General features: G+C 39.1%; 1 protein-coding gene and 1 pseudogene across 3 annotated transcripts in view; both read left to right on the forward strand.

Moving 5' to 3' along the window:
• AEBP2 (AE binding protein 2) overlaps positions 1-21,286 on the forward strand; it is a 228,858-nt gene that overhangs the window by 58,081 nt on the left and 149,491 nt on the right. For all 3 annotated transcript variants that reach the window (XR_004059564.1, XM_010370992.2, XM_030938854.1), the window contains 3 exons: positions 413-599; positions 7,024-7,148; positions 19,211-19,278. Coding sequence is in view for 2 of the 3 variants with exons in the window: in XM_010370992.2 (XP_010369294.1) it covers positions 413-599; positions 7,024-7,148; positions 19,211-19,278 (380 nt within the window). In the remaining variant the exon portion in view is untranslated. The remainder of the gene's footprint in view (positions 1-412; positions 600-7,023; positions 7,149-19,210; positions 19,279-21,286) is intronic.
• LOC115899949 lies at positions 15,638-16,013 on the forward strand (annotated as a pseudogene).

Raw genomic sequence — 21,286 nt, forward strand, 5'->3', positions numbered from 1 at the left:
GACTCTGTCTCAAAAAAATAAAAATAAAATTCAGGAATCCAGTCATTGTCAGGATATCTAATTCTTTTTTGCAAAAACAGCTTATTGCTCATGCTATAAAAATGATTAATTCAAAACCAGATTTTTCTGGGAAGAAGATCCCATTATTTTTGTATTGCATATAGTGGAAATAGCAGTAAACTGGGAGGTCGTGAAACTTGTTGCGTTTTCAAGCTTTGTCTAATGTATGTCATCTTACTTGGCAACTTACTTCATAAAGTGAAAAGACTACTAGTCCCTTATGCTTCCTTTCTGGAATTAGCTCTATTATACTACTTATTTACTTCTGAAAATACTAGATACTCACTCATTTAGATTCTTCTCGTGCCCTACACAGTATGCCTGACATTATTTCTGTTTTATATTCTTTTAGTGTGTTGTTGGTGGCTGCAATGCCAGCTTTGCTTCTCAGGGAGGGCTAGCTCGTCATGTACCCACACACTTCAGTCAGCAGAACTCCTCAAAAGTTTCAAGCCAGCCAAAGGCCAAAGAAGAATCTCCTTCTAAAGCTGGAATGAACAAAAGGAGGAAATTAAAGAACAAAAGACGACGCTCATTACGTAAGTGTTACACTAAGAAAATCTGATGTATTTGATGGTTTTAAAAGATATCTTGGGCTTTTGTGCAAATCCACTTGGAACTTCAACTCCTCTTCTATTAAAAGTAATAAACAGGTAGGATGCCCATCTGTCAGTGTGAGTGAGAATTCAGTGGCACATGTTTATAGTAGCTAACGGAGTATGTGTGGCCTTCAAATATAAACTGTATAGAATTAGATTTGGGGGCTACTCTGATTCTCTTCTAAAATAACATTTAAAATATGGTAACATTGGTATTTCTAGAAATATTTTAGAAAATTTGAACATGTTAAAAGTAAATATCAAGTAAAAGTTAAGTAACCTATCTACTCCAAAGTAGTGTCTGTACCTGAGCTACGAGGTAGAGGCTGCAGTGAGCCTTGATCACGCCACCACACTTGAACCTGGGAGACAGAGTGAGACCCTGTCTCAAAAAACCAACAACAGAAAAACCACCACAAAGCAATGTGTGTGGATAACAAAGCGGTGTTTTGGTTTTTTTGTTTTTTGTTTTTTGTTTTTCTGAGATGGAGTCTCATTCTGTCATCAGGCTGGAGTGCAGTGATGTGAGACAGGGTTTCACTGTGTTGGACAGCCTGGTCTCAAACTCCTGATCTCAGGTGATTGCCTGTCTCGGCCTCCCAAAATGCTGGGATTACAGGCGTGAGCCACCACACCCAGCCGATAGCAAAACAATTTGAATGTAATGTGTGTCATAGTACCTAGTTTGTTGTAACATATATGTACAATGTTTATGTGCTTATTTACCAAAATGTATCCTTGATGTTTAGGATAGAAAATAATTAGATGTTAAGGCTTGTAAATGCTGGGAGCAGGAACAGACTTTGAAACCTCAGAGTGTAGCTGGTCACTGCTTCTTTGCGTCAGCTGGTTAGTTTGTGGCTTTTTTTTTGGATGGAGTCTCATACTGTCGCCCATGCTAGAGTGCAGTGGTGTGATCTCGGCTCTCTGCAACCTCTGCCTCCCGGGTTCAAGGAATTCTCTGTCTCAGTCTTCAGAGCAGCTGGGATTACAGGCACCCGCCACCACGCCTGGCTAATTATTGTATTTTTAGTAGAGGCAGGGTTTCACCATATTGGCCAGGCTGGTCTTGAACCCCTGACCTTGTGATCCACCCGCTTTGACCTCCCAAAAGTGCCGGGATTACAGGTGTGAGCCACTGCCCCCGACCAGCTCATTAGTTTTAACTGTATATCCTCAATGAAGAACTACCAATGGGTGAATGAGTGAATGAAGCTGTTGTTGAAAGGAAGTCCACTCCAAGCATGAATTAGAAAGAAAAAATAGATTGTACTTTACCCTTTCTCTGGGGATTGATTAGTATAGACAAGACTCCAGACACTAATTCCTGACTATGAAATTTGTCTGTAAAACACTGAAATCTTTTTGTTACTATAGAGTTATAGCGGACAAATGAACAGACCAGAAAACTGTTGTTGGTTTTTTTTCCTACTTCATTAACTGAGAAAAGCAAACTTTCTTAAACTCTTAGTTTCATTCTTCCTTTTTTTTTTTTTTGATAGAGGATCTTACTCTTGCCCAGGCTGGAGTGCAGTAGTAAGATCATGGCTTACTGCAGCTTCAGACTCCTGGGCTTAAGCAGTTCTCCCACCTCAGCCTTCCAAGTAGCTGGGACTACAGGCCTGAGACACCATGCGTGGCTAGTTTTTATTTTTTGAAGGGATGGGGATCTCTCTGTGTTCTCCAGGCTGGTCTTGAACTCCTGGGCTCAAGTGATCTTCCCACTTCAGCCTCCCAAAGTGCTAGGATTACAGGCATGAGCCACCACGCCTGGCCTTAAGTTTCTTTTTTGTTTAAGTAATCATGTTTATTTTTAATCAACGTTGGCTATTTATGGTACCATTTTCATTTTGACCTCCTTTATAAAAACAGAAATTTAACATTGTCGTTTTACTTGTGTTAATATCGAATATCTTGCAGTTGCACACAGAAAATTGCTAAATATATATTATGGTGCTCAAAAACCAGATAACTTCTCTACCAGTTTCACCTAACCTCATTATTATTTTAGTCTCAGTGTATACACAGTAATCATTTAAATTTTCTGACTTTTCACATTATATATTTGGCAATATCTATGCAATTTGCTACTCTTTGTCTTGTAAAGAGAAGATAGATTCAGTTAAATACCCAGTTCTTGCTTAGAAACAAAGAACTAGTGCCAGCTTAAGTATATGTTTCTTTTGACGGTGGTGTTTCCCTCATACTAACTTAGCTTGTCAGGCAGGCTGCATAGGGAGAGTTGGCAGAGAGAGGTGGTGGATGAAAATACCTTTTTGTCATCTGTTTTATTGAGGAGAATGGGGTTAGTCCTGAATATATTACTTTATGAACTTTAAAAAGGATCCAAAGCCTTTTCACTGTGGGGAGCCATTGTTAAGACAGTGCTGTGATTTGAATTAGCATGGTTGCAGCTGCTGCAGTTCACTCTTTCTTTAAAAGTTTACGTATCTATAGCAGTTAACTTTACCTAGTATCTTCCTCATGTAATTCAAGAAGATAGTTTTTACATAACTATGAAAAATATACCTTTTAAATAGCAGCACTGAAGCAAATGTAATTTTCTGTTTGATAAAAATTGTTTTTTAACCTTTTTTTTTTTCTTTAGACAGAGTCTCACTCTGTCACCCAGGCTGGAATACAGTGGTGTAGTCATGACTCACTGCAGCCTCGACCTCCTGGGCTCAGGTGATCCTCCCACCTCAGCCTCCCAGGTAGCTTGGGCTACAGGCACACACCACCACACCCAACTAATTTTGGTATTTCATTTTTGGTAGAAATGGGGTTTTGTCTTGTTGACCAGAGCTCTTGAGCTCACATGGTCCACCCGTCTCAGCTTCCCAAAGTGCTGGGATTACAGGTGTGAGTCACTGTACCCAGCCTGATAAAATTTAAATATGTATGTATGTATATATATAATATATATATTTTTAATTTTTATGTTTAATTTTTCATTATTTTAAAACATCTTTAAAAAGTATTTTTAATGCTTTTCAAAATATACTTTAAAATGGAAAGAATAGTATAATAAATACTTGCATTTCTCTTCACTTAGAGATTTACCAATATGGTACATTTGTTTTATCTTCCTACCTATATACTTTTTTGGTCATGGACCCAAAATTCTTAAGATGCATCTCCTAAGCATAAAGATATTTTTCTACATAACCACATCATCATCATTACACCTAAGGAGAAGATAAATCATACAATATATGTAATTTTGAACCATGGGAAAATAGAGTTTCTATTTTTGTGGTTTCCGAAGTTTTTTTTTGAGGCAGAGTCTCATACTTACTGCCCAGGCTGGAGTGCAGCGGTGTGATCTTGACTCACAGCAACCTGTAATGTTAGGTTGTCAGTTTGTGATCTTTCAACTTTTTTGTTTTGTTTTTGTTGTTGTTTTTTTGAGACAGGGTCTCACTTTATTGCCCAGGCTGGAGTGCAGTGGTACAATCTTAGTTCACTGCAACCAGTGCCTCCCAGGTGCAATCAATTCTCGTGTGTCAGCCTCCTCAGTAGCTGGGACTACAGGCACACACTACCATGCCCAGCTAATTTTTGTATTTTTAGTAGAGATGGGGTTTTACCGTGTTGGCCACCAAGTCTCAAACTCCTGGCATCAAGTGATCTGCCTGCCTCGGCCTCCCCAAATGCTGAGATTACAGGCGTGAGCCACTGTGTACAGCATCAAAGGTTTTAAATTATATATCTTATTAGTTAAAAAAATACTGAGCACACAGTCTTAACACATGTAATTTATACATTGTATATGGGTAATACTACTAATGCACATTATGCAAAATTGCCAAGAAGGAATATTGAAAAAGAATGAGATGAAGAAATTAACAAAGGTGTTATATTCTTTAGTTACTCTAATGGATCATGACACACACCCACTTTGGAGACTACTGTTCTAGTTTGGTATTCTTGATATATACAATGCAGATAGTGTGGTTAAGGTCTGAATGCACAGGCTGAAGATTGAGGGCTCCTTTCATTATTGTGAATTTAAGTGATGGCTTCAGTGTTTAAATTTGAGTGAGGAGTGGTCAATTTGAGTGATTTAGAGTGATGAGTTATTATTTCCCCCAAGTGTTTATTCTTCTTAGGAAAAAGCATATATTTGGAGAGCTTGGAGAAAGAACACATTTTTTTTTTCGAGTAGCCACTGAGCTAACAGGAAAGTGATGTATTTCTCAGAACTCTCTCCTGCTCAACCCTGAAAATGTCAAGTACTTTTTTCTTTCTGTTTTCCCATTGTCACTACATTCTTAGTCTTTTGGGTTCTGCTCGTTTCTTTTCTTTTTTTTTTTTTTTCCCTTTTTGAGACAGTCTCGCACTTTTGCGCAGGCTGGAGTGCAGTGGCGCGATCTCAGCTCACTGCGAGCTCTGCCTCCTGGGTTCATGCCATTCTCCTGCCTCAGCCTCCCGAGTAACTGGGACTACAGGCGCCCGCCACCACGCCCGGCTAATTTTTTGTATTTTTAGTGGAGACGGGGTTTCACCATGTTAGCCAGGATGGTCTTGTTCTCCTGACCTCGTGATCCGCCCGCCTTAGCCTCCCAAAGTGCTGGGATTACAGGCGTGAGCCACCGTGCCCGGCTGGGTTCTGCTCATTTATTGCTAGTTGGTGTTTTATTTTCTCTTGTGGAAATATCCAGAGAAAAGAGCTGTTTGTTTAGTTATGTTCTGTTTAATGTGCCAACTGGTGAAAATATTCCTCCATAAAAGCTATGGTGGATTTGTGTAGATGTTTTGAGAACTCTTTGAATAGCCATAGTGTGGGAAATCAGCATATATGTAATTCACAATATGCTGTACCAGGGAATCAAGCCAACTCTTTTATTAGTAAAATTGAATTTTCAATTACAGATCTTGAAAAATGACATGTATTAGTAGGCTCCACAAATGTAAAATAATCAACGTATTTATTTTGAGCAACTTTCTTATTAGGAATAAGAATAGAACAATGTATAATAATAATTAGTGAGATGAAAATTAAAATTTGAAAAATGTTCCTACCAAATTAAATCTTCAGTGTATAATTTTTTCTATTACACTAAAATATTGCCTACTGTATGTTTGTGAAACAGTTTGTTCTTTAAAAAAAATTCCATGGTGGAACATGCCTGAAGTCCTAGCTGCTCAAGAGGCTGAGACAGGAGGATCACTTGAGCCCAGAAAGTTAAGAGACTGCAGTGAACCATGATCACACCACTGGTCTCTAGCACCTTGGGCAGCAGAATGAGACTGTGTCTACAAGAAAAAGAAAAACACTAGTTATATAAGCTTATTAATATAAATGGCCTTATGATTTATAAGGCATTTTTATATGCATTTGTTTTATTTAATTATAATTGAAAATTGTTAATGATAATTTACATTTTACAAATAATGCACAGTGTAATGCAGGTTAAGTAGTTTGCCTGCCGTCACACAGCTGATAACTGGTGGAGTTGATTGGCAGCTTTGGTGGACTGATTGGCGTCCAAAAATTTGTTTGTAATTTTCTTAGATCATTGTTCGAATAGTTGTTCATAATCAAGAAAATACTTGTCAAAAATCTCAAAATAGGCTGGGTGCAGTGGCTCATGCCTATATACTCAGCACTTTTGGAGGCTGAGGTAGGCAGATGACATGAGGCCAGGAGTTCAAGACCAGCCCACCCAGCATGATGAAAACCCAGCTCTACTAAAAATACAAAAATCAGCCGAGCTTGGTGGTGTGCGCCTGTAGTCCCAGCTACTCAGGAGGTTGAGGCATGAGAATTGCTTGAACCTGGGAGGCAAAGGTTGTAGTGAGCTGAGATGGCGCCACTGCACTTCAGCCTGGGTGAAGGAGTGAGACTCTGTCTCAAACAAACAAACAAAAAACCCTCAAAATAATATTATTGTATTGTCAGATTTGTACAACTTGAAATTACATGGTAATACAAAATGTTCATGAAATTTATTTTGTATGTTTGGCAGTGGTGAGTTTGAGATCCTGATACATAGATGATGTTCCTCAGATTGCTGAAAATACAGACCTTATGCTGAGGAGAGATGTTGGGGAGATGTTTGTCTTTATCTACTAAAGATAAAGTTTTATGAAAAATGAAGTAGCTGAGATGTGGAATCATGAGGTTTAAGGTTAGAACTTAACTCACCAAGGGTCAGAATTAACTCACATTCACTCATTAGTTGAAATAATGCTTTTGCATATTAGTCTTCTTATCTAGAGTTCATGTTTTGTCAGCAAATAATATCTTGCATTTAAATACTACTGATAGGTACGTATTTGTTAATTGTGTCAGTCTTTATTACTTATTACTGTTATGTTTTTCTAAATATTCTTTACTTTTTTTTATGTTGACTTTTAGCACGGCCACATGATTTCTTCGATGCACAAACACTGGATGCGATAAGACATCGAGCCATATGCTTTAACCTCTCAGCTCATATAGAAAGTTTAGGGAAGGGACACAGTGTTGTTTTTCATAGTACTGTAAGTATTCTTTTATTTTTTCACATTAAATATAAAGCTTTGCTAATTATATTTCCACAGTCATTTCTAGATCTCTCAAAATCTAAGAAAATACAATTTCACAAAAATCACAAAACCTTTTGTTTTATCAGTATTTAAAGTATTGTATTATTGGTTATAAAGCACACATTTCCTATAATTTTACGTGTTTGTGATTAAACAGAATATGTTAGCCTTTAGTTTGAGCTACTTAGGAATAATGGGGTGACACATCATGTAGTGCTACTAGGCATTACTGGGCTCTGACATTAGGTAAACCAGGTGTCTTTTCTCACCTGGTTTCCTCATTTGCAAAATTAGAACATGAGACTCCTTTTACCTCTAAAAAGTTTCATTCACATTTCTGTGTACTGCATGGAGCCACCCCTTACCCCATGCACCCATCCAAAGTTTATGTTAAAGAGAAAATAAGATTATATTTGCTATCAGAGCTTCATGAGGGAAGGGATTTTAGTCTCTTTTGTTCCACTGATCTAGCCTAAGTGCCTAGAATTTTGCCTGGCACATGATAGGCACTCAATATAGTTATTGAATGACTATGTTGTCAACATAGAAGAAGAAAAGTACCAAATTTGAAAAAGAATAAATGCAGTTTATTTTTTGGTTTATTAGGAGTTGTAATAGAGAGTTGTTCTTTCTTCCATGCCTCTTTTCATTTTGTTTTTCAGTCATTTTTAGATTGGTGTAGTTTGGTGTAATTAAGTTAATAAATGTACATTGTAGATCATACTTTTGGTGATTCGAATCTCTGAAAAGTATGTGTTTAATTTTGGCTGACAGAATACAGGCTGGGCATGGTGACTCATACCTGTAATCCCAGCATTTTGGGAGGCCTAGGCAGGCGGATCACCTGGGGCCAGGAGTTCGAGACCAGCCTGGCCAACATGGCAAAACCGTGTCTCTACTAAAAATACAAAAAATTACCCAGGTGTGGTGGTGGGCACCTGTAATCCCAGTTACTCGGGAGGCTGAGGCAGGAGAATTGCTTGAACCCAGGAGGCGGAGGCCGCAGTGAGCCGAAATCACGCCACTGCACTCACAATCGGCCTGGGCAGCAAGAGCGAAACTCCGTCTCAAAACAAACAAGTACAGCCAGGCTTGGTGGCTCATACCTATAATCCTAGTACTTTGGGAGGCTAAGGCAGGCAGATTGTTTGAACCTAGGAATTCAATACCAGCTTGGGTATTGGCAAATCCCTGTCTCTACAAAAACATGCAGAAAATTAGCCAGGCATAGTGGTGTGTACCTGTAGTGCCAGCTGCCCGGGAGACTGAGGTGGGAGGATTGGCTGAGCCCAGGAGGTCAAGGGTGCAGTGAGCTGTGATCGCGGCACTGTACTGCAGCTTGGGCTACAAAGTGAGACCCTGTCTGAAAAAAAAAAAAAATTACAAATACACTAAATTTGGGTTACTTTTATTTTTTATATTTCAATTGAAAAATGCATGAGAATTGAAATACAAAAGGTCCTTGTTGATATCAATATCTTGTTTGGTTTGAATCTCTATTTCCCTCATCTCCTATAATAAAAGAGTTTTCTTTTCTTTTCTTTTTTTTTTTTTTTTTTTTGCATTTTTGTGTTTTCTTCTGCATGCAGTCATCCCTCCGTATCCACAGGTTCTGCGACCATGGTTCGAACCAACCACAGATTGATGATATTTGTGGGGACAAGAGCCACAATAAAAATCATACAAATTAAGAATTACAGTGTAACAACTATTTATATAGTATTGACTTAATTAATATGGGAGGTTTTGCATAGATCATATGCAACACCATGTTATTTTATATAAAGACCTTTTAGAGCATCCTTGGATTTCACTATTCAAGGCAGTTGGAGATGTCCTTGCTTACTTCCCAATTATATATAGCTTTCCTGTTATTTGTACCTACTTGTTTTTCTTTTGAGACAGAGTCTTGCTCTGTTGCCCAGGTTGGAGTACAGTGGCATGATCTAGGCTCACAACCTCCACCCCCTAGGTTCAAGCGATCCCCCTCCCTCAGCCCCGAGTAGCCAGATTACAGGTGTGTGCCACCACGCCCAGCTTTTTGTATTTTTATTAGAGATTGGGTTTTGCCATGTTGGCCAGGCTGGTATTGAACTCCTGACCTCAAATGATCCGCCTGACTTGGCCTCCCAAAGTGCTGGGATTACAGGCATGAGCCACCGTGCTCGACCCATCTTGAGTTAATTTTTTATATGGTGAGAGCTCAGGTAGAGGTCCAGTTTCATTCTTTGGCATATGGTTAGCCAATTTCTCCAGTGCCATTTATTGAATTAGGGAGTCCTTTCCTCACTGTTTATTTGTGTCAACTTTTTTGAAGATCAGTTGGTTGTAGGTGTGCAGTTTTATTTCAGGGGCTTCTATGCTATTCCATTGGTCTGTCTATTTTTTTTTTTTTTTTTTTTTTGAGATGTACTTTTGCTCTTGTTGCCCAGGCTAGAGTGCAATGGCATGATCTTGGCTCACTGCAACCTCTGCTTCCTGGATTCAAGCGATTCTTGTGCCTCAGCCTCCTGAATAGCTGGGATTACAGGCGTGTACCACCACATCTGGCTACTTTTGTATTTTTGGTAGAGACAGGGTTTCTCCATGTTGGTCAGAGTGGTCTCGAACTCCCAACCTCAGGTGATCTGCCTACTTCGGCCTCCCAAAGTGCTGGGATTAACAGGCACGAGCCACCACGCCTGGCTGTTTGTCTATTTTTGTACCGGTATTGCACTGTTTTGGTTACTGTAGCCTTATAGTGTAGTTTGAAGTTGGGTAAAGTGGCGTCTCTGGCTTTGTTCTTTTTGCTTAGAATTTCCTTGGCTCTTTGGGCTCCTTTTCATTCCATGTGAATTTTAGGATACTTTTTTCTAATTCCGTTAAAAAATATTGGTAGCTTGATAGGAATAGCATTGAATCTGTAAATTCCTTTGGGCGTTGTCACCATTTTAATGATACTGATTCTTCCAATCTGTGAGCATGGAATGTTTTTCTATTTTGTGTCATCTGTGATTTCTTTTAGCAGTCTTTTGTAGTTCTCCTTGTAGAGATTGTTTACCTCGTTGGTTAGATGTATTCCTCGATGTGTGTGTGTGTGTGTGTGTGTGTGTGTGTGTGTGTGTGTGTGTGTGTGTGTTGGTTATGGTAAATGGGATTGCATTCTTGATTTGGTTGTCAGCTTGAGTGTTATTGGTGTATAGAAATGCTACTGATTTTTGTACGGTGATTTTTTTTTGTATCCTGAGACTTTGCCAAAGTTGTTTATTAGGTTTATGAGCTTTCGGAGAAATCTTCAGGTTTTTCTAGGTGTAGAATCATATTGTCAGTGAAGAAAGTAAATTTGATTTTCTCTTTTCCTATTTGGATGCCTTTTATTGATCTTACCTGATTGACTGCTCTGGCTAGGCCTTCTAGTACTATGTTGAATAGGAATGGTTAGAGGGGACATCCTTGGGTTTTTTTTTTTTTTTAACATTTATTTTTGTAGAGACAGGATCTTGCTGTGTTGCCCAGGCTGGTCTTGAACTCTTTGCCTCAAGCGGTCCTCCTGTCCTAGCCTCCCAAAATGTCGAGATTACAGGTGTGAGCCACCACGCCCTGCTAATATCCTTTGTCTTTCTTCCCCTTTCCAAGACAAGGTCTTACTCTGTCACCCAGGCTGAAGTGCAGTGGCACAAACATGGCTCACTGTGGCCTCAATCTCCAGTGTTCAAGAGAGCCTCTCACCTCAGTCTTCGGAGTAGCTGGGACCACAGGCATGTGCTACCACACCTGGCTAATTTTTTTTTATTTTTGGTAGAGGCAGGGTCTCACCATGTTGCCCAGGCTAACCTTGTCTTGTTTATGGACTAAATTTAAATGGAGGCATGCTTGACATAATGTAGGTTATTAAATGTATCTTGTAAATTAATTTATGTTTTTAGTTACCACATAACCAGTGTTGTCCCCTAACTTGAATTTTTCGGATAATGAAACTAGGGACTAAAAAGGTTGTATTACCTTTCCTAGTGTGATCTAGTATAGTTGTGTATTTTTTTTTTGTTGTTTGTTTGTTTTTTTTGAGACGGAGTCTCGCTCTGTCGCCCAAGCTGGAGTGCAGTGGTGCGATCTCGGCTCACTGCAAGCTTCACCTCCCAGGTTCACGCCATTCTCCTACCTCAGTCTCCCAAATAGCTGGGAATACAGGTGCCCGCCACCACGCCCAGCTAAATTTTTTTGTATTTTTTTAGTAGAGACAGGATTTCACCATGTTAGCCAGGATGGTCTCAATCTCCTGACCTCGTGATGCGCCTGTCCCGGTCTCCCAAAGTGCTGGGATTACAAGCCTGAGCCCCTGCGCCCGACCAGTTGTATATTGTTAATATATAGGGTTTATGGACCTTTACCCCCATGCCATTCTTAGATTCTAGGATGAGAACTCTTGTGGTATTTAGATTGATATGTGTGATACTACAGGGAAGATAGGTCCTGCTTGAGCCTTGCATGGGAGCCTGGTTGGGAGCTCACCCTTTTGTTCCTCCTGTGTTGTCAATTTATTGACAGCAAATACACCAATTAAATGGACACTATTAAATAACTTAAAAAAAAAAAGGCAAGATAGAAAATAGAGCAATAGTTAGGTATCAGTACATTCCACACAAGTTTTAGAATATTTAAGGGTAGAATTGTATATTTTGGAAATAGATAAGGATATAAAGGAGAGAGTGATAGAACAAAATTTGGAGTCAAAGGCAAGAAAGTGGAAAATTAAATGCAAAGGAAAGGAAACTTTTTCTGAGATTGGAAGACACGAGAGCCATGAATTTGAGGAAAAGTGTCCTTATTCTCTTTTAAAGAACATAGGAAATACATTTATCTAGACAAGGATGAAAGAGTTGAAGGGCGGAAATACAGGATTTGGAGACCAGAAACAGTTAATATGGCTGCTCTGGGGATTTTGTGGGGATTCAGCAAGGTTAGGGCCTTGCTCAGCAAGGCTAGTTGAAATCCTCCTTTGAAATTCGGGAACATAGTTTCATGATATGGTAGGTCTGTAATTAGATTTTTTTTTTAAGAGGTCAGTAAGATGTTGTCACCATGTCCAGAGTGTGGCATTAGAGCTAGTTTGTTCATTCACTTAAGTGTTTTAAATATTAAGGTGCTCATTAAAAATTGAGCAGCTACTGTGAGCCAGGTACTAATGACATAGCAGTGAACAAAACAGATTAAAATCAAACAACCAAACAAAAAAATACCATGCAGTTACTCTAATGGAAGAGACATGATAAAACAAGATAAATTAGTAAAATTGTAAAAACTTGTAATGAGAGCATGAACCATTCAGTTATTAGTGGGGGATCAGCACTTTAGCCAGAGGGAAGATGAGGTGTAACCTACTGAGGTGGTACTATGTCAGGTATATTAGAACAACAGTGAGTAGGCAGAGTAGGCAGTGTAGCTGGAGGGAACAAGGGAAGAGGAGAGAGTAGGAGTTAAGTTTGAGAGGTAATAGGGAGAACCTTGGTGGACTAAGACCTTAGCTTTTATTTTGTGTGAGATGGGAAGCCATTGGAGGGGTTTGAATAGGCATGGTCTGATTTAGTTTGTTTTATTTTTTTGAGTCAGAGTTTTGCTCTGTCACCCAGGGTGGAATGTGGTGGTATGATCATGGCTCACTGTTGCCTCAAACTCCTGGGCTCAAGCAGTCCTCCCTCCTCAGTCTCCCAAGTAGTTTGGTCTGTAGGAGCACACCACCATGCCTGGCTAATTTTCTGATTTTTTTTTTTTTTTTTGTAGAGACGACGTCTTGCTAGGTTGCCCAGGCTGGTCTCAAACTCCTGGGCTCAAGTGATCCTCCTGGCTTTGCCTCCCAGAGTGCTGGAGTGAGCCACCGTGCCTGGCCTGGTTTTTAAAATAATATATGTAATATTTTTTTGAGACAGAGCCTTGCTGTGTCACCCAGGCCGGAGTGCAGTGACACCATGCCATCTCACTGCAACCTCTTGCCTCCCAGGTTCCAGCGATTCTTGTGCTGCAGCTTCTCGAGTAGCTGGGACTACTACTAAATTAGCGTCCCCATGCCCAGCTAATTTTTGTATTTTTAGTAGAGACAGGGTTTCGCCACGTTGGCCAGGCTGGTATCGAACTCCTGACCTCTAGTGATCCACTCGCCTTGGCCTCCTAAAGTGCTAGGATTACAGGCGTGAGCCACCGTGCCCGGCCCTTTTATTTTTCTCTTAGTAAAGAAACTTGGTGTCAATAATTTTTATTGAGGTACAATTTATATATAATAAACTGTACCCATTGAAAGTATACATTTCTATGAGTTTTGAAAGTTGTACTCACTGAGGCAAGCTCCATCACAGTTAAGATAGAATAGTCCAGCACTCTGAGGTTTTCTGGTGTAGCTTTGTAGTACATTCCTACCTCCACCTCCTGCCCTAGAAAACCTACTGTTGTTCCTTTCCCTCATGCAGGCTTTAACATGTTCGCTTTGATTTCTGTGTTGAGAACAAATTGTAGAAAGTCATGGGTGAGAGTAAAGGGGAATTTGTCTTTTCAGTATTTCAAGAGAGAATGATAGTGGCTTAGACTGGGATGTTTGCGGTGGAGATAAGGGTTGGATTCTGTTTATCTTTTGGAGTTAGTGTGGACATGAATTATGGATAGATGAGATACTGGATTTTAGAATAAGAGGCGATAGAAAATATGGGAAGTTTTAGTGTATTTGTGGTATTTATAGGTATTAGACTGGATGAGATTACCTAGGAAATAAGTGTAAATAAAGAGAAAGCATGAGGATTGAAGTGTTTGGGGCTCACCAAACATTTAATGATTTAAAGGGCAATAGATTTAGTAAACTGGTGGTCTGGTAATGAGCTAGTGTCTCTACAGATAAGGGAGTAGTGATGTAAAAGGGAAGCACTAACTTGCATCTACTTTCATTAGAGCAGCTCCTTTTGATGAAATCCTTAGCCTCACCATGGGAGGAATAGAGATGGCTCCAAAAAAAAGGAAAATGAAGGAACCAAAAATAGTGGTAATAATATTAGAAGTCTAGAAAGAAAATAAAAAATTTGCTTAGAGTCAAAGTAGTCCATGAAAATGAAAAGTTTTTGAGCTATAGAAAACATCTGAGAGGACTTAAGAACATTGAAACTTACATATATTGTAAGCTTAAAAACCTGGGAATGAGTGATGTGCACCCTTAAGTCACAGTGAGGAGGCAGAGGTACCTTAACTGAGGAAAAGTCACAAAGGTGGAATGTAATCTGAAGAATGATTTTTTTCCTGGGGAAGGAAAGTGAAAGGAAGAGACATCCGTAATGAGATAAGGTCTTCATTGGACACAATAGAAAGGAAAGGAGCTAGATGAGCAAATTCTCCAAAATTCTATAACTGGGAAGGTTTTGATGGAGGCAGTACATGTTAAATAGAATCAATTCTGTTAGTAGTAAAAAACATTCAGTACTAACTGCAAATTTAAGTTACTTTGTTATCAAATTAACTTTTATAGAAAAGAATACAAATAATGAAACAATTGGTTAAAAGAAGGATATGAGGGACTATACCATTTGATTTGCCTAATTAGCCTTATTTCACTAATTCTTTCGAGCCTTCTCCAGAAGAAGTCAGCAAAATCCTAGTTACCAATCAGTTGGCTTGCTGTGCTTGGTTGGCTTGCATTGTTTTTATGTATTATTTCATTGTAGAGGTATTTTTTTTTTAACAGCTCTATACCTGTGTTTGGACTTTCTAATTTTGTTGCCAAGTGTAGAATCAGAGTATTTATTTGACTACAGACTTTTTTTTTTTTTTTAATATTAAAAAAAATAAAAAATAGAATCAGGGATTCACCATGTTGTCCAGACTGGCCTCAAACTCCTGGGCTCAAGCAGTCCTCCTGCCTCAGCCTCCCAAGGTGCTGGGATTATAGGTGTGAGCCACTGCACCTGGCCTGGCCACAGGTTTTTATATAATGGAGACAGTGTTTTATTTTTGCTTAAAGCTCTGCTTTTACTCAGTCCTAGTATGTTTTCAGGATAACATTATAACATTATTTTGTTTGGGTGGTTGGAACTTGGTTAAAAAAAATTGAGATTAAGATTATTAAAACACTAAAGTTCTAATTTTGTTTATATGGAAATTTTAAGAATTTGACATTATTGTTTTGCCTGATTTTATTTTATTTAAGCATTACCTTAATTTTCAGAATCTGGTAATGAAAGGAAAGTATTGCTTTTCTTATACTTTTTTAGGTCTTTCTGTTCAGATTGATGTTAACTTGCATAGATTCCTTAAGCTTAAACCTAGACTGATTGGCCTACCTTTCATTTAAAATAAAACCAGCTACAGCAAAAAACTCCAGGAGATAACACGTGCCTTAAGTTGTAAATTAGAGACTTTTCCTTCTCATTAGTATTTTTTCTTTACTGTTTATTCATTTAAAAATATTTCAAAGACTTTCTTCTTCCTCTTCTGGGATGTTGTCTGCATCCCAACTCAGACTGGTCCAGCGTTTGACATAATGTCGTAGGCTTTTCTATGATACAGCCTCTAACAAAAACAAGGCTGTCCCAGACCCTTGGTAATAGAGTTGTTTACCTTTTTACTAAGAACGTTGGGAAAGCACCAAAATCTGCATGTGGCATGTGCCCAGACAGACATTGAGGGGTTCGTGCTGTAAGAGCTAAAGTTCTCCCTGAGATTGTCCAAAACAAAGAACGTGTCTGCAGGGCCTGTGGTGGTTCCATGTGTGCTAAATGTGTTCGTGACAGGATCAAGCATGCTTTCCTTATTGAGGAGCAGAAAATTGGTGTGTAAGTGTTGAAGGCACAAGCATAGAGTCAGCTAAATTAAAAAATGCAACTTTTTTGAGTAATAGAAATGAAAAGACTTAAAAAATTTCATCCACTATGAATGCTTTTGATTGGCTGAGCTAAGCCACATACTTAGATAGTAAAACAAATGGCATTTTCATCCCCTTAATAATAACATGGCTTTGGCTTGATTATTTAAAGCTTCTTTAATTATTTAAACTCCTTTAATTCATATGTATTTGTGAAAATATATGATTAAAAGTGAAGGTGAGGCTGGGTGATGTGACTCACACCTGTAATCTCAGCACTTGAGAGGGAGGCTGAGGTGGGCAGATCACCTGAGCTCAGGAGTTTGATACCAGCCTGGACAAAATGGTGAAACCCCGTCTCTAGAAAAAATAAAAAAGACATAGCTAGCCCTAGTGGCTGCGCCTGTGGTTCTGGCTACTCAGAAGGCTGAGGCGGGAAGAATGCTCAAGCCTAGGAGACAGAGGTTGCAATGAACCGAGATTATGTTACTGCACTGCCTGGGTGACAGAGTGAGACTTCATCTTGAAAAATAAAAGTGAAATTGAGACAAGGTTGTTGAAAAACCTTTTACTTTGATAGTATTAGTACCATTGCTACTTTTTTTTTTTTTTTTTGAGACGGAGTCTTAACTCATTTTGTTGCTTGGACTGGAGTGCAGTGGCATGATCTCGGCTCACTTGCAGCTTCTGCTGCCCTGGTTTAAACAATTCTCCTGCCTCAGCCTCCTGAGTAGCTGGGATTACTGACGTGCACCATGACGCCTCGCTAATTTTTATATTTTTAGTGAAGATAGGGTTTCACCATGTTGGCCAGGCTGGTCACAGACTTCTAACCTCAAGTGTTCCGCCCACCTGTTACTTGTTTTTATTAGTGTGTGTGTAAACCCAATGTTAAATGACTGCATAGTATTCCATTATATTGCATTGCATTCTCCATTTATTGGAAATGTTTGGGTTAGTACCTAGGGTAGAGACTGAATTGTCTACCATATTCTACATTCCACACTTGGCGAGGGAAGGTAGGCACATAAAGCAATGGCAATATGGTGTGATACATGCTAATGTAGAGTAAGCACTCAGCATTTTGAAGACATGGACTAGAGACTTTTCACCCATTATTGGAGTTGTAGGGGAGGGGCAACGCGGAAAAGGTGATAACACATGTGTCCTAAAAAGGAGATGGGTAATTGTGTATGCACATGGGCAAATGCAGCATATGCCAGGCAAGAAAGTGTTGGGATGGTGGGAGTAAAAATTTGATATAAATTTTATTTAACTTAACTGAGACCTATATTTGCCTAGGTTAATTGCCTGAGTTAAAATGAATAATCAAAAAATGAAGCATACATAAGTTATTTTTGCTGAATATATAAATGAATGTTCAGTAATTTGTTTTATATAGAGCCAAAGTCATACTTTGGAGTCTAGATACGTTAATTGGGATTTCTGGTCACATTTCTTGAATAAACCACATTTAAACGTGTACGTAATCTAATGGTTTGCAGCTTTTATTTATTTAAAGCAGAACCAGAACTTGTAGACAATTGAAAAGCTATTAGAGATACCCTAATGAGACATGTTACCGTTTTTCTTCTCAATTTTTACTGTGATTCTGCAGTACATTGCTTTTTAAGGAAGCGACTTTTTTTTTTTTTTTTGAGATGGGGCCTCACTCTGTTGCTCAGCCTGGAGTGCATTGACACAGTCACAGCTCCTGGGCAGGTGATCTTGTCACCTCAGCCTCTCAAGTAGCTGGGACCACAGGCAAGCACCGCCATACCTGGCTAATTTTTTGTATTGAGACAGAATCTCCCTATGTTGCCTAGGCTGGTCTAGAACTCCTGGGCTCAGGTGATCCTCCCACCTTGGCCTCCCAAAGTACTGGGATTGCAGGTGTGAGCCACCGAGGAAATGACCTGTAGTAAGCCTTCCAAAAGCTGTGAGCTCTGGTTTTCATATAAATAAGTGTGTAGTTTTAGTAGGGTGGGATTTGTTTTGTTTTACTGTTGTGTGCCCAGCACTCTAAAACGATATGTGAATATGGTAACTGTTCTTTTGTAAGACATTAATGCTGCTGGTGCACAGAAAGCCCCAGAGAGCTGGTTGTTTAAGTTAGAGATCAGGACAATATTTCTATTATATGTTCCATAGTTTGGGAAACTGTTCTAAATATAATGCTAAAGGAGTTCAAGGCAGAAAACCATGAAATAGCTGAGGCCTAGAGAGGCCAGATCCTGAAGAGTTTTCTGCACCATACTAAGAGTTACCCTTTCCTAAGTGCTAGAGGGAACTGTTGAAGAGTTTGTCGGGAAAGTGATACTACTGAATTTGTCCTGATAAAGCCTTCTGGGTACTGAGTGGAAAGTAGCTTTGATGACTTGAGGAGGTCCAGAAGAATGGAGACCTGAACTTGGGTTATGGCAACTTGGATGGAGAGAACAGGTATTAATGAGTACAGTTCCTAGATCTTAGTGTTGGAATATTTGCTGTCCCCTTTTTGGGCCTGAAGTGCTCGAAGGTGTTCACTGTAACACAAACATCCTTGGCCACAGAGCTTTTACTGAATCTAGGTTTTTTTTTTTTTAGGATAGATTTCCAAACATTCAATTAATTCATTTTATACTAAACACTACTATAGGTGGTATGACACAAAGGTTCATAGGGTAAGAAATATTCCTATGTCATTGAGTTTTCAGTCTCGTGGAAAGACAGGTTGAGTGCTACAAAGCAGGGAAGAACTACAAAGCAGACAGGTTGTAGTGGTGGTACTATCTCTTCCAGGGTATGAACACTTAAGTTCTTGATTAGAGGTAAAAGTTTTTTTGTTTGTTTTTTTTTTTTTTTTTTTTGAAATGGAGTCTTGCTCTGTCGCCCAGGCTGGAGTGCAGTGGTGCGATCTTGGCTCACTGCACCTTCCACCTCCTGGGTTCAAATGATTCTCCTGCTTCAGTCTCCTGAGTAGCTGGGACTACAGACGCCCGCCACCATTCCCAGCTAATTTTTGTGTTTTTAGTAGAGACAGGGTTTCACCATATTGACCAGGCTGGTCTCAAACTCCTGACCTTGTGATCCACCTGCCTTGGCCTCCCAAAGTGCTGGGATTACAGGCGTGAGCCACCGCACCTGGCCCCAAAAGTATTTTTTAACAATACATGAAAAATGATGTTTCACACATTGTTTTTATGATTTATTTTCATGTCATTATCAGGTAATAGCTAAGAGAAAAGAAGATTCTGGGAAGATCAAACTTTTGCTTCATTGGATGCCTGAAGACATGTAAGTATTTGAAATACTATACGTAAGTAATAAGTTCACGTTTTAGTTTTGTTAAAATCTTATGCACAAAAATAATTTGTTAAATTCAAATAAAACGAAATTACATTTTACAACGTTTTGAGGTTGTCAGGATTAAAGAGATACTCTGAAAGGTCTTATTAGACTATCTGGCTTATGTATATTATGCTTCAAAACTTAAGCCTTTTTTATTTTTATTTTATTTTTAGTTTTATTTATTTATTTATTTTTTGCTGGAGGCAGTGGCTCACGCCTGTAATCCTAGCACTTTGGGATTATAGCACTTTGGGATCAGAAAGTTGGGAGGCTGGGAGAGGCCGCCAGTTTGAGACCAGCCTGGCCAACATGGTGAAACCCCTGTCTCTACTAAAAATACAAAAATTAGCTGAGTTGAGTGTGGTGGTGCGTACCCATAATCCCAGCTGCTTCGGAGGCTGAGGCACAAGAATCACTTGAACCCAGGAGGCAAAGGTTGCAGTGAGCCAAGATCACGCCACTGCACTCTAGCCTGGGCAACAGAGTGAGACTCCGTCTCAAAAACAAAAACAGCAAAACAAAAATCTTAAGCTTTTTAAATCTTGTGTGGTGTTTTTTTGTTTTTGTTTGTTTGTTTGTTTGAGACAGGGTCTCAACCTGGGTGTCAGTGAGACTCTGTCTCAAAAACGAAAAAGTATAGAAATTTTAAATCATTTTTAGCATTTTTAGTGACCTCCAAACAGTATGCAAGCAGCCATAATTGTGCCTTTGTTTGAATCTTTTATTTAAAAAATTTGTAAATGTTCTCTGGTGCATAGTGAATGGTATTTTATAGAAAAAGCAATTGACTAATTTTCTGGCAGTGATTACATTTTCCTTTAAGCTTTTGTGCCCATTTAGAGCACTTCTGACCTAGATGTTCCTTAGTTCAGATATTTCATGTAATTTTCGCTTTATCTTTTTTATTAAAATTTTCTTTTTATAAAAGGAAATGAGGATATATTGTAGAAATATTGGACAAAATTTATAAGCATCAAGAATATAATACATTTCATTGAAAGAGATTTTATTATGTATGCCTGATTCACATATGTGGCCAATGGCTGGGCGCAGTGGTTTATACTGGTAATCCCAGTGCTTTGTGAGGCTGAGGCAGAAGGATTGCTTTTAAGGCAGGAGTTTGAGATCAGCCTGGGCAGCATAGTGAATCCTTGTCTCTACAGGAAAACAAAAAACAAAAAAATTAGCTGGTTGTGATGGTGTCACCTGTAGTCCCACATACTCAGGAGACTGAGGTGGGGAGATCAGTTGAGCCCAGGAGGTTGAAGCTGCAGTGAGCATGATTGCAGCACTACAACTCAAGCTTGAGGGACAGAGTGAGACCGTGTTCAAAAAAATCAAGTTCAAACGTGTATATTCCTAATGTTCAGGAAATGGATTAATCCAAATATGAAAATACATTCATTTGAATTTTATTGTAGAGTTGAATTTCTTTGAATTCAGTGTTAATGGCCGCATGCATTTTTTTTTTAATGGAGTTTAATCTTACAGGGGTTTTATTTATTTATTTATTTTGTTTAATGGACTTTAATCTTACAGGTTTTTTTTTTTTTTAAAAAAGAGACAGTCTCGCTCTACTGCCCATGCTGCAGTGCAGTGGTGCACTCTCGGCTCACTGCAACCTCTGCCTCCTGGGTTCAAGTGATTCTTGTACCCTGGCCCCTGGAGTAGCTGGGAATACAGGCATGCGCCACCATGCCCAGCTAATTTTTGTATTTTTAGTACAGATGGGGTTTCACCATGTTGGCCAGTGTAGTCTTGAATTCCTGGGCTTAAGTTATCTTCCCCCGTTGGCCTCCCAAAGTGCTGGAATTAGAGGAATGAGCCACTGCACTGGGCCCTTTTATTTCTCTATTAGTAAAGAAACTTACTGTCAGATTTCCAACAAGTCAAAATCAAGTATGAATTTCACTAATTGAGTTAAAAGCTAGCCAGTGTCTTCTGACAGATTTCT

Source organism: Rhinopithecus roxellana, chromosome 10 (genome assembly GCF_007565055.1).
Source record: "Rhinopithecus roxellana isolate Shanxi Qingling chromosome 10, ASM756505v1, whole genome shotgun sequence".
NCBI classification, from domain to species: Eukaryota; Metazoa; Chordata; class Mammalia; order Primates; family Cercopithecidae; genus Rhinopithecus; species Rhinopithecus roxellana.